Source organism: Diadema antillarum, unplaced genomic scaffold (assembly GCF_040938485.1).
Source record: "Diadema antillarum isolate AM-2024a unplaced genomic scaffold, OU_Dant_1.0 seq00001808_RagTag, whole genome shotgun sequence".
NCBI lineage: Eukaryota > Metazoa > Echinodermata > Echinoidea > Diadematoida > Diadematidae > Diadema > Diadema antillarum.
In genome coordinates this window covers 205480-220004 of record NW_027272483.1, presented here as the reverse complement: position 1 = coordinate 220004, position 14525 = coordinate 205480, and the positions used below count along the sequence as shown (strand labels likewise).

Sequence of the window (14525 nt, the reverse complement as noted above, 5' to 3'; positions counted from 1 at the left end):
CGGACGCCGGACGAAGGGCGATCGCAATAGCTCACTTGAGCCTTTGGCTCAGGTGAGCTAAAAAGGTGATACATCGAACTGTCGGTTTATATTATTACACATAAAGCATTGAAGCAAAGCTGGCAAGTAAATTGTTTTGAAGATATCCAATGGATGAATGATGAAGCTTGTAGAGTGCACTATATCAATTTTTTTCAATCCTACAAAATAGAATAAAGTACAAGGTAGGAAAGGACAAACATGTACATTGTATATCATTGATCTGCAAGCGCAGAATACATTATAATCTGAAAGCACACATGTAAGCAGCTTACTGGGGAAGGTATGCTTACATGCTTTATACACTTGCTTTATACAGATTTAATCAATCCTTTATGTACCCTAAACAGACATGCCATATGGATGGACAGAAGGACAGATACAATGTACATACAGTATCTGAGATTGAGGAAAACAAGTACGTAGATCAATGGATACATTCAGCAATGAATTGGTAACAAACAGAAATTTGACTATGTAGAGAGTAGATAAATAGTTAATAGATAGAAAGATTGATAGATTCCGTCATAAACAGACAGAGAGACAGACATGCCTTTGGCACAGACGGGAGTTGCAAGAGTGCAAGGTGGGGTGAGATGAGATGAGATGAGAGAGAAGGAGCGTGAGATTTGATTGCAATGCAGCAAAATTATTCTCACTGGGCAAGACAGAGTGACAAATATCACTTTGGCATGATCATTCATTAGATGTCCATCCCCTAAAAACTGAAGTGTGTGGCAGTCACCGCTGAAGAGCACAAAACAATTTCAACCATGGTCATTCTCAGCTAGAGTTCCAGGTTACTGAACAATTATTTTTCTCCTTTTGGATTCATTGTGGACAGCGTGAAGGTGCTGAATGATATATACCGGTATCTAGACAGCATGTAAACATGATACACAAAATTGTACAATGTACCGGTGAAAATGATACCTTGCAGAGAACAGCGAATGCCATTTCACACGCTACTGCCATTTCAAGAGATTCCTAACAAAATTGAACAATTTTGGTCCCTGAATCGCAAATTATTACCAACCACTCCAGCAATAGCCATTTTGTATCTCCAAAACTTTTGACACACAAGTTTACGCATACATTGCACTTTCTACTTTGACTGGACTGGACTTTTATATAGTTCAAAGGGTCAAAGGTCATGGGTCACAGAAGAGATATTCAAACCCATTACTGCTTGTGTCTCCTGCAGTGGTTCATTGCTTCGCATTCCCTTTTACACTGCACATCATCTATTGCAAATAGAAATGTTTTCCTTCCACGGAAAATGGAAACATTGATCTCGGCTGATACCGGAGAGCCAGAGTTCCCTCAGGAGGTTAAGGGTCATTGGGGTGGGTTAAGGGTCACCGGGAAGGCCGATCAGAAAGTAGGTCAGCATCTCGCCCTTCCCCTTGACCTTCACGATGCCCCTCTCGGTCAGCCGGTAGCCCATGGGGGTCAGGATGTTGCGCATGTCCTGGGTGACCTGAATTTTCTCCGGAATGCCCGTGGAGTCCATGCGGCTGGCCACATTGACCGTGTTGCCCCAGATGTCGTACTGTGGCTTGCGGGCCCCGATCACTCCCGACACTACTGGACCAACATTGAGACCTGATGGGGGGGGGGGGGGGGGGGGGGGGATAAAATCAAAAGGGAGAGATGGACTCACATAAATTACATATCATTCCCGACATAACGTACATTGACATCGTCTTTTCATCTTAATAACATGCATTCAGACATTCACTATACCCCTATAGCTCCCCAAAATTACTGCAGTAACATGGACAGAAAACTTTTCATTAAATCAGGGCATGGTACAGGTGATCGTTCATTGAGCAAAATACCAGAGAATTCTGATCGCATACCAGCTGATGAGGATGTTACTATTGGGTAGGCAGCTGCATATATTAAACATGGAGTCTGTCATATATGGCCAAAGCCTTTATCCAGATGAGTGCCGGTCCCGGCATGTCAGGATCGGAGAGGTCAGACTGTATATGTGACACGCTACAACATAAGGATCCGAAAGTCATGGGAGGTCAATTTTCTGAAAATGACATGACATTATTCCCTTACTCTTCCGCTTTAATTTCATATATAACACGACTCATAACAGTACTCAGTTGCGGAAATATTGATGATTTTATGAGAGCATGTCGAGTGGTCTAAGAAATCAGCATTTTGAGAAAACTGCCTTCAAAGTTTTCCCTCTGACGCAATCATGATCAAGGGGAGGTAAGACAGTTGTCTTGACATGTCTTGACATATCAGTTGCAATAGAAGATATGCTCCTAGCAACCACTGATATCATCATTAATTCAAGCTTAGCGCCAGCTGTCTACGCACGACCAATCAGTAACCAGGATGCCACGCACTGACCAATAAGATCACTCCCTCATTGCTAGGGGCAGAGTCTATCTGCGGCACTAAATCAAAATCTTCAGACACATTTCTGTTCCGTTGAAAGTCGGAAAATCATGGCCCATAAAAATGTTAATTTCTTACCTTTCCTTTGATCATTTAGCTTCGAAATTTCAGCTGATGATAGACAAAACATTAGACTACAAACTTATGCCAAAAACAGAAATTCGACAATTTTGACCCGATTTTTATGATAAGACTTAAAACTAGATTTACTCGGCTCAGCCGTCAGCAACTTTTGGATCCTTTTGTTGTGGCGAGTTACATACATGTATCTGCCCAACTCACCTATCCTCATCTTGAAGTTGTTAAAGGAGTGCTCGTTGACGTATTTGAGCTGCTTCATGAGCGTGAAGGCGAAGTCGGCCAGCGCGCTGACGTGGCTGTTGCCTTCCTTGTCGAACGTCTCCTCTGTCAGGCCCGAGGCGGCCATGTAGGTGTAGCCGATTGTCTTGATCTTCTCAATCTGTTTGAACTCCTCGCGGCCGATGATCTGGGGTTGAAGAGGGAGCGAGAAAGATTGGCATTATCATGTCACATATGCCCTTTGTCACTGTCTGACATGCACATTACTGCACTTACAATGATAAAAAAAACAGAAAAAGATAGTCACCTGGGTACATTATAAACCAACAAAGAGCATCATCGGTCAGCAAATACAGTACCAATATGTGCATTGAAGCATGTGCTCATTGGCAACGGTCAACTCATGATCTTTTGGCTGTGTGTGTACTTACACAAAGATCAGTGATAAAGCTGTACACAGTTTGTAACAGGGACTTTCGTATATGTATCTGTCTAGCAGCTTCAAACTGTGATGTTGAATACAAAAACAAGATTTCAACACAGCCATTTCCCTCCGACCCAATAGAATGAGTGGTCCCATCAATCACGTAGGAACTTTTCAGGGTAAATGTTAAACTGAACGTGTGTCTCTTGGAGGTCTAGAAAATTGTGACCTTGTGATATGTAGCATGACCACCTCCAGCTTATTGACAAGAGCCTTACGAATGCTTCTTTGTATCACGAAGAAAAAGAAATGTAGTAATGGATAAGCATTTGCTACCTTGAAAGGAAATTAATTATTCTTTTACCTCATCAAAGTCGTGGATGATTTCGTTCAGCAGTCTCAAGCACTCCACTCCCTCATTGTTGGCCTCGAGTTCCACGTAGAACTCGGAGAAGTTCGAGATCGAGGCGAACATGACGGCCACAAAGTCGTTGTCCCTGTGGTACAGGTCCATGTCGCGGGCCGAGTTCTTGAGGAAGTGCTCGGCCACGAATGAGGGCAGGATGTTGTTGAGGAGACGCTTGTTGTAGGCCTGGAGATTGGCCATCTCATCTTTCTCCTCTGTAGCCTGGTTGCCATGGAGATAACAATGATGGAGATATCCTCCTTAAGTGTACTTTTAAAGGTCATATATCACTTTTGCAAACGTCATGAAACTTTGCATGATTGAAGAATTAAGTCTGCCTACATTTTGTATGAAATCTTATGGCCTATACACCTCAGAGTTTTAAAAAAAGAAATGACAAACTATACCCCATGTCATTCGAGAATACACTTCCTTTTTGTAGCTAAAATAATGAATGGAATTTTTTCGGAGTCAGAATAAATTCACTGGAAATCTACAGTATTCATTCCCCCTCCTTGAAAACAAAATTCAGTTTCATTATTCTCAGGAAAGGTCTTAATTACCTCTACAAAATACCAGTTTATGAAATGAATATAATTTTCAGTGTTGCAAAAGGGACACATGAACTTTAAGAGGGCTACAAACCACAATATATATCTTATATGTACATGAATATTGTATAATGTACAATGACAAACGGAGATTAAAAAATGTCATCTCAAAAACAATGCAACAAACTAAAAACTTAAAATAAGTATTTTGAGCCTGATGTAATGAGCATAACAGCATACAAATCTCAATTTCAGTATCCATGTGCTAATCTAATGAATGACACATCTATATCAGGAATGCCAACATTGTCAACAGTATTGCAGTATTCTGAGGGTCGAAAAAAGCAAATTTTTGGTAGAAAAACCTGCAGCATTTTTAGGAAAAAACAGTACAAAATACTTTAGAAAGTAACATTGGCATCTCTCCCGTCCTAACAAGGCAATTAAAGAAAATAACCATGCTTTGACAGAATTTTTTTTTGGCATAAGCGAATCAAACATGGCGAGCAGTGTGAGAAGCGCCCTCTAGAGTTAAAGGCGACGGGGGCAGCTGTGTCCAAACAAGTCAAGGAACCTGCACCAGCTACCAACCTGTAGTTTCCAGAGAAAGTCCAGCCTGGCCGTGGACTCCACCTGCCTGCCATGGATCCAGAGCGCCGCCACGTAGACGATCATGATGACCGGGGTGATGACTTTGAGGGGAATGTACTGCTTCTCCAGCATTCTAGATGGGACAGGAGAGGAAAGGGTGACAGTGAAGCATCAAACATCATGGCTAGCTGGTCCAGCCTTTTCATATTCATTACAAAGTCAAACCCATCTAACTTCTTTATGAAACATTGGTGATCAGATTTATCACATACATTGCAGGTTTTCATCCAAATTGATGGCTTTGAAAAATATGTATTTTTCTTTTGATGACAGATGAAATTACATACTTTTCAAAATGATTCCAAAATTATAAAAGGAATCATGGAATACTATAATTCTGTCACATACAAATATACATTTATTCAAACATGATATGACAAAGGTGGTAATCCTTATCATCACTCAAAATATGTCACATCGCTGCACACACAAAAACAACCACACACAAAAACAACCACACACACAAACAACCATACATACAAACTACATGAGAGCTCACAAAACCGTCCAACTATTGGAGAGTTGGGGGTCACTTACTGGACGTAGGCCTGCTGGAGGGTGTCGTAGTTGTCCAGTAGGTTGACCTGGATGGTCTCAATGAGAGCTAGATAGGTGACCCCGGTCAGGACCAGGAAAACCAGCTTGGTCAGACTTCCAAGCTGCTGGAACACGGCACAGCTCAGCATGACAATGAGTATGCTGTATGTAAAGTACTACATGTGTGGAGAGCAATACAGAAATTGTAGGTAAAAATCACATCTACCACGTGGATTGCATAACATTTTGCTAATACTAGTTTACGAGGTATTTATAAACTGTGCATGCTATATATTTTGCAGTGGGTTTTACCTGTATCGATGCCATTTCTAAATGCCTGTGTTTGTGTCCCGTTACACAAATGCAACAAACTACGCTCTCCAAGGTAAGAAACCTCTTTGTTTATCAAACAGGGTTAACCATGGGCGTCAAGGGGGGGGGGGGGGGGTGTATTGGTGCGAATGTACCCCCCTTCAGACCCTCAAAAAAGTTTTACTTATCAAGTATGCATTCACAATTTATTTCACACCCCCCCACAGATTTTGCTTGTCAGCTGAAGAAACCCGACAGTGGAATCAGAAAGTTACGCTAAAGACCCCCCCCTTTTTTTTTTGCTTGTTAGCTGATGAAACCCGGAAGTGGAACCAGAAATGTAAACGCACCCCCCTTGAAAAAAAACTGGTGATGGCTCTGTTACTTCGCATCACGTTGGAAGGGTTCGCGATCAAGATTTACATTGCATTTAGCTACAAAATCTCTTACAAGTCCTTCATAGAAGATTCTACAGTGTGTGCCCTTAAAATTTTCAGGTTTGCTTCTAACTTCTGATGCTGCCGGGCCTGTTGTATAAAACGCTAAAACTGAGGAAAAACTGACAACAAAACTCAGTCAGGTTGGCATGATTCAGCCAATGACTTCGCACAGCAAAAATTCTTTTAAAAATCAACCAGAGTTTTTCTCAGGTAATATACAAATATACCAGGCCCGAGAGGTTCTGGTTGAAACTATGTGCATGAGGTGACTTCAATAGTACTATTTTTTGAGGGGCACAACTCAAGAGAAAATAGCTAAGTGCTACTGAAGTCACTGAAGGCACATGGTTTAACCAGAACCTTGATCAATGGACTAGCATATTTGTTTTATATCCCTCCCAATGAATTAGATAGAGTAACAGCAAAGTAAAGTGGGTGGTTGACTGATCTAAAGTTATCTTCTTTTTTTTTCACCCACAAAATTACAATGTGAAAGTGTATGCATCGACTGCGCGATACCCTTTATCTCGTGAAGTGTAGACACAGTGCATTTGGTGCAAAACTGTACTGTGATGTGATGTCTCATGCACTACATTGCGCTTGTGACAAGGGTGGTGCGCACGCGCTTAGCAAATATCGCCATGGTAGCATGATATAGGTTTTTTTTTTTTTACTATTTTCCTAGGGAAATAGTTTGACTAGGATTTTCATGGTGGAAATATGTTTTGTCACTTTCAGTGCCCTCCACCAATCAGAGGACGAGAAATAATTTGTGAGGGATGTAGAAAATTTTATGCAACAGGTCCCTGATCTTGGTCTCACCATTGGGAAGTGACACGTTGGAGTGTTGGGCCAGCAGTCTGCACTGTTCTCATCCCCCAGCGTTATGCCGGAGTCGATGACGTCCGTGATGTTGACATCGTCGGCACTGGGCAGGCCTTGCTGGTCGGCCACGCACTCGTTGACCGATGTTGTGTCATAGGCAAACTGTACAAAACATACATCCATGGAGAGTTCATTATCACTGCCATATTTTTCTGCAAGTACGTGAACACTGTACCATAGGCAATTACTCTTCATTTCTGGAGAAGTGTGCAAGAAATAAACTTTGCTTATTTTTGAACCAACGGACATATTTTTCTGTCTGACTCTGAGTTCATCTTGATGATGCATGAAAACTGAGGGCTCACATGAGAAGATATTTCAGGAGAAAGGAAGGCTTCAGAACTGAAGCTCGATATATTGTCATGAATAGTAAATACACTAAGGTGGGTATTACAGAAATAGATGAAGTTTCATACACTGCTTTGAGATTATAGGATTTCCACCTGAAAGTTTTTTAGCAGACAAAGTTGTCTTTGATTTCACTGAAAAGAATGGAAACCTCTACAGTTGACACTCCATTTATGCTTATTTAAAAAGATTCTGTGTGAGTACACATTGACTTGTGTGATAACATGTTACTTTCTTCAGAATAATGGAAGTTTGTTCCTCAGAAGTGACTAAGTTTCAACTTTTATCAGTGCTTTTCTGAGAGTTTGTTTGTCTGATTGTGCTTGTTTCGTTTATCTTTATCTTTTACTCTTCTTTTTCTTTTTTTTTCTTTTTTTTTTGGGGGGGGGGTTTGAGGTTAGAAATAAGGATGCCTACATTGTAAACTGCACTGCAGTATTCTAAGGGCTGAAAGGGCATTTTTTTTTTTGCAGAAAAAACAGCATTTCTAGAACCTTTCCTGCAATATACACTGTACATGTGTAGTAGTGCCATTGGGAATATACAGTATTATCCATGAAACCTACATCATTTTCAATAACAAGAAAACAATCACTGTAAAAAAGGACATTTTTGGTGTGGAAATATTCATGCATTTTGCGTGACATGAAAAGAGTGCAAAAATAAAAACATACACTTTTTACCTCGTGTGTAATTCCATCTTATATTTTGACAGCAGGGAATTAAAAATATAATAAAACATGGAAAAAAAAACATGTAAGAGCTGTTATCCCTGAACAAGATAGAGCAAAAAGAAAAAGGTGCATTTTTCAAGAATCTTACCATGATGGTGAAGGAAGCTGCAAACATAAGGAAGAGAGTCCAGACGGCCAGGACTGAGCTCAAACTACGACTCTCTAGGATGTGTCTTGAGACCTTCTGGCACCCAGAGGGATTACACTGAAAACATTGCATAATGAAGCTCATCATTAATTTTCATTTCATTTTCACTTCCATTTCCATTCATTTCTCTTCATTTCATTTCATTTCATTTCATTTTATATTTCATACAAATTTATTGTCTGTCACTAACAATTAATTCTGTACCATGGTATTCATTTTGATTTCTTTTCCATTCAATTCACTTCAGTTCATGTTTCATTTCAAAGCACTTTATTTCGTATCATTTAAAGCTAATTTATTTTCACATGAATTATATTTAACTGAATTCACTCTTAGTTGATGTGATTTAATTCAATTTTATTTCAGTTCATGTTGTATTTTGTATCATTTCAGTTCATACTATTCATAATTCATTCAATTCATGCTAATTTGATTTAATTTGATTTAAATTCATGTCAACACTGGCAATATCAAACTAAACATACGCCTTGCTGAATCTTTTTAACAAATAAGAACTGTGTTGTGATACATACATGTAGTTCAGGTCTGATCTAAGGCAATGAATAAACGTTAACACAAACACAGACACTTGAGTGTTGAATATTTGTATTTTTCAGTCCTGGTAACTCAATAAAAACCTCCACACATCTCATTATCATAATCAAAGACTTTCAGCAATTGTCATAATGCCATCATCTTTTTTTCAATTCATCTTGTATTATGAAACACAGAGAGAATCCCTTCACATATTGAGTGAAAAAATATTCAATGGAAAGACTCAATATACAAATGAAACATCTTCCTTATCAAAAGACAAGCAAAAAAGTTCATAAGATGTGGTCACACTATGCAAAAACTACATGTATGTGTAGTTTCACTACCCGGTATTTTGCTTTGCGTAATTTGGGCAATGTGACCATAAGCTTCTCAACAAGTTACCAGCAAAACTTCCTGCATGCACTTACTATGAAGTTTCTCACTTCTCATGAAACTATTAGGTTTGTGCGGTGTGACCGCATGTGGCCGAAACTTCGAGAAGTTTGTGACATGATAATAGATCCACTCCTGTTGTTTACGCACATTGCACATTCATTCGCAAGCTATTTATGCATTTGTATTTTCTTTATTATGTAGGAGTTAGGGGACTTTTTTTTTTTTTTTTTTAGACCGGAACTACTGGTAGTTTTGCATTACTGAAAGTACAGTATGCACAGTTTCGGTAGTGTTATCTTGTGCTCAAACTTCTGAAATTTATTGGGAAGCAAACTATGCGTCAAATGTTAGTTTCGCATAGTTTGACCGCAGCTGTTGTCACCAGGTCAACTTAAAAAAAGAGCCTGCTGGATATTATCTCCGGGCGTGTCATCTTACCGAACATTTTTCTGCGAGGACAATGTAGAGCGTGGCTGCAGAGAAGAAGACTATACCAACAAACACACCCAGCATGACATACGTCCTGAAAAAAAGGAAAGAGAAAAGGAATAAATTACAGTTTTGCAGAGAAATAGGAAAACTTTAAGACCCCTATCCCCTAAAAAAAATTAATTTTACACAAAGTGTTTAACAGTGGAAGTCATGGTAGCCACATATGATGTTCTCTACATGATAAGACCCACTTAAAAATCCAAACAATAGACAAACAACAAAACCTGTGAACATCCATTTAGTAGGCTTTTATCAAGATTATGTTTCAAATGATCTAAAATATACACCTGTATATAATTTGTACCATTATATCTATACAAACAATATACAACTTCAATGAATATATCTTTTTTGACATTCCCCTCGAAAAGGATGGAAATTACCGGTCTTAGCATTGAGGCAGAACATCTACATTGTAATCTGGCAACATTTGTGCTTGCCAGTATTGCTAGAGGGTTAACTACAAAAATACTTCAGGCAATAACTTCCATATCTTCTGGTTATGTGCCAACTGACACAAAAATTTATGAATATGCAAATTCCATCTTACTCAACTGAGCATGAAAAGAGTAACCATTTAAATTGCCCACTTTTACAGTTGTAGCTTCAAGACTTTGTGATGCTTATTGTTAAAGGTGTACAGATCAGAGGTTGCATCTGTCTGCATCTTGTTGCCCATGGTTACGAGCGTAACTATGGCAACCACTACACAGCATCAGGGTGGAGAATACTCACGGAGGGAAGGCAACGACCTGTGCAAGGCATATAGCGATGAGAAGCAGGAACGCACACACCATGTAGGAGCTGAACATGGGGTCGCGAACTTTGGAGTACTGTAAGAATGACACAAAGATGGCATTTGATGGCATCCACTGACAGGTTGTGAATATCTCACCTACATGTAGCATCATTCATGCTATTACTGTTTACTACACTGACATACTCGGTAGGATTGGCATGACAGGTCAGTTTGTGGCATAAAGTTGACAACAGACCAACACTTGCCACATATTCTTAGCTGTAAGTCATGGGACTGGAAGACATGAGGAGAAAATGTTAGAGGCATATTAATGTGGTGATTTTAAAACATAAAAATTAATTATCTGTGCATTATACTCCAAGTGTACATGTACACTATTATCATCATCCTCTAATACAATCTTTAATATTTGGAGTTCAACTCTCCCAGAAGCTTAAAAAAAAATCTAATATTATCTTTTTAGCATAAAATCAGTCAATTTCTCCTTTGCACATCTATTTGATCTCATACAAAAAAGAGTAGAATACATATATATATAGCATTCCTATATTTTCCAGTACATGGGCATCATAAAAAAAAACACGAACAAACACACAAACAAACAAACTCTATGGACACAAGTTTGATAGCTTTCTTTGACTTTCAATGAGTATGAATGGAATTTCAGCTATAACATTTGATATCCTTCCCCTTTAAGCTTCAATAATGTAAAAGAGAAAGACTTTAATGTTTTCCTGTCACATGGAACCAGTCCTATTTTACTGCCTCTACAATATTTGTGCTTAAACATACACCACATTCTTTCATTTTGAATTATCCCACTCAGGCGAGCCCAGACTGTAAATGAGGAAGATGACAAATAATAACGTTCATGATTGATCATACATACGGACCACTTTCAACTCATTTCCTCTACGACTTACAAGTCAGATTCTATAACGATGGATCCACGTGCGTGGCATCGTAAGCCGGGGGAATGTTTCCCTCCGATTTCATTAGTGCCTCCTTTGGCTAGATATCATTGTGGACACCACTGCGCTTCTCTCTCTCTCTCTATATTGGATTGATCTGCGACTCGTTTTGGCTGATTGATCGATGTTTAGGTGTAATTGCCGAGTGAACATCGCTCTGAATTCAAGCTCGCGTCTGATTAGCGTCTCTGATATATGAGACACGGAATTCATATCGCTCGTCTGCTGGAAAGGTCAAGTAGGTATTAGCAATTACGGCGGCTAATGCCGAAAAGAGAACATGATGTACTTTCTTTCCAGTTCAGTGAGCCCAAATACGAGGGAGGTTTTCTTTTTTCATTTTTCATACAGACCAGTTCAATTTCTGATATATTTCCCCTGCACTTGCCATTCACCATCCTGTAGAGAAAAATGAAGCCTAAATACATAATCTGCGGATTGAGGGAATGCAGAAGACTACAACATTTTGTGATGTCATACACGGATGATATAGAGAAAATACATGTATAAAGAAAATTCAACATGTTTTCACTTTTCTAGCATAATGAACCTACAATGTTGTATGGTGGGGTATGGTATGGTAGGTTACGATACACTTTGGGAGCGTTAGTGTGCTCTTCTGGTGTGGTTACATCACGGTACAGCGCGCTTCAGGAGAGTGCTCTAACACACCCTTTCTCACTCAATCAGGGCTCACCTTTTCCTCCAAGTCCTTCTTGAGGAAGGTGAGGGTGAGACGTCTGACGTGCTCCGACCTCAGTCTGTCGATGCTGCGGGCATCGATGGCCCGACCCAGGAACTCATTGACCTCCTCCTCTGGGTCCTGCTTCTCCTGGTTCTTATCCAGACCCAATCTGGAGAAAAGACATCAAATAACAAGTTGAGACAACCACACTTTTATAATGGCATCCCCTCATCATTTTTCTCTTACTGTAAAAGTAGAAATTTTGGTGTGAATAATTTTTTGCAATCAACCAGGATGCTGTTGATTCTGTGAAATCAAAATGTGAATTTAGTGTTACATACAGCAAGCAAAAATATCTGCATTTTTTTTTCGCTAGTTACATGACAAGCGAAACGCAAAGAAAATTTCCACTTTTACAGTAATTCATCTATCTCAAAAACTGCCTGGTAGCTCGGGGTTGTTAAGCATTAACTTTGAATACTTACAACCAGGTAAAGTTAGAATGGATTGCTGAATTCTACCGAAAAAGCTTGACAAGTTGAGCTAAGCGCCTAGGCACATAAAAGGTTAACGTGATAAACACCTATCTCTCTCTCGCCTTCCATCTCTGCTGCTCTCACATACTACATCTGGACTTCTCATCATTTTCCAATCACTAGACAACCTCTCTAGGCTGTTAATTGGGTGTGATAGCTATCGGTCCCTTTATTGGTCAAGGAACATCATAATCCTACATGCGCTGATGTCACTTTAACAAAGCTAGTGATTATGCAGATGAGAGTTTATATTCGAACCAAATTGCTGGTAGGGCAAATTCTCATACATTTCAGGCAAGGTGCTACATATTAAGCGTTTGATCAATTGTCCGGGGCAAGTGAAAATTAAAGCAATTTTCCAACACCAACATGTATGTGAAGAAGCCCTAATGCAATGCAACACAAACACTTGATCGAACCAAGTTTTTTTTTACTCCATTGTGTTTAAGCATGTGAATCAACGTGTACTGTTTATTCAAATGATTGTATTTTATCAAGCCCCTCACTTGCAAGTGATTTTCAATATAATTTTCTCATATTTTTGGACTTTCTCTTTGGGCAAGGAAAATTAATGTCCATTAAAGTGTTCTGCAACAATTTGAAAATCTGCCTGCTCAACTCGGTAATTGGCAAAAAAAAAAAAAAAAAATTATGTAGCACCTGGTCATGTACTTTTCATCATGAGGTTAACAATAATGGACGAAAACAAAGTAACTGTATATGCCATATATTTTGCGAGTCTAAATTTTTGGGAATCGGGAATTCCTGGTAATTTCGGGAGTGGTTAAATTCGCGATCATGGAGTCCTGTACTGAACGAAGTGTGCAAGTGTAGATCACATTCACATCGGAATCAGAGTCAATATTTTCACACGTCTTTAGTTTCATGAATAGCACCTGACTCGCGAAATTTGCGAAAATAAAAACCTCACGAAATATTTGGCGTATACAATATTCAATCCTACTGAAGAGCATGGTAGCTGAAAAGTATCAAGTCTTCTCTGTATGACTGTGTCTGTTTGTATGTGAAACAAAACAATTATTTCTTGCACGACACTGGCAAAGGTTTTCAGCTAAGCTGTCAAAATTTTGGTTTGAACATCCATTTCTTTTTGTCCATAAAACCTCAAGTTTTCTTAAAGGACAAGTTCACCTTCATAGACATGTGGATTGAGTGAATGCAGCAGTATTAGTAGAACTCATCAGTGAGAGTTTGAGCAAAATCCGACAATCCGTTCAAAAGTTATGAATATTTGAAGTTTCTGCTCAGTCACAGCTGGATGAGAAGACTACCATAGCTTACGATGTCACATGAGTACAACGATATCAAAAAAGAATAAAGAAAATTCAACATATTTCCATTTTTCTCGCATAACAAAAGAACACTCGACTTCTCTCTTTCAGAAGGCAGAGGGAATAATATCACCCTTAACATCTGTCAGTAACAAGTCGAAGAAATGTGCACTTTATTCAAAAAGTAAAGTTTTGTGAAATTCTCTTTTTATTTTCCTTATATTGTTGTACGCATGTGACATCACACACTGTAGTAGACTTCTCATCCAGCAGTGACTGCGCAGATACTTTAAAAATTCATAACTTTTGAACAGATTGTCCGATTTCCCCCAAACTTTCACTGATCTGTTCTACTAATATTGTTGCCTTCACTCAATCCACACATCAAGACAAAACATCAAGACTTTGCAATTCATAAAATTAACTAACTTTGCATCCAGCACTGCCATTTTCAGTACCTCTGACTTCAATGGCTGCGAAAAGGCAAATACTCCACCTACAAGGGACCCTTTGACAAACAAAAAATCTGCGCCAGAAGTGTGGGTAGGGAAATTGGTCAGCCCCTGGTAGTCTGACCCAATTAACCTACATCACCTCCTCCTTTTGTTTGCTGCTCAATGGTTGATGGGGGCGCAGCAATCACCCTAATTAACTCCA

General features: G+C 39.3%; 1 protein-coding gene across 1 annotated transcript in view; it reads right to left on the bottom strand.

The window, feature by feature from the left end:
* Positions 1-1390: 1390 nt before the first annotated feature.
* LOC139712452 (adenylate cyclase type 5-like) overlaps positions 1391-14525 on the bottom strand; it is a 175365-nt gene continuing 162230 nt past the window's right edge. The window contains exons 9-18 of the mRNA XM_071624268.1: positions 12053-12209; positions 10360-10457; positions 9571-9655; positions 8140-8256; positions 6907-7071; positions 5333-5508; positions 4736-4868; positions 3552-3815; positions 2746-2950; positions 1391-1644 (exon numbers count right to left, since the gene is read on the bottom strand). Of these exons, the coding sequence (XP_071480369.1) occupies positions 1391-1644; positions 2746-2950; positions 3552-3815; positions 4736-4868; positions 5333-5508; positions 6907-7071; positions 8140-8256; positions 9571-9655; positions 10360-10457; positions 12053-12209 (1654 nt within the window). The remainder of the gene's footprint in view (positions 1645-2745; positions 2951-3551; positions 3816-4735; positions 4869-5332; positions 5509-6906; positions 7072-8139; positions 8257-9570; positions 9656-10359; positions 10458-12052; positions 12210-14525) is intronic.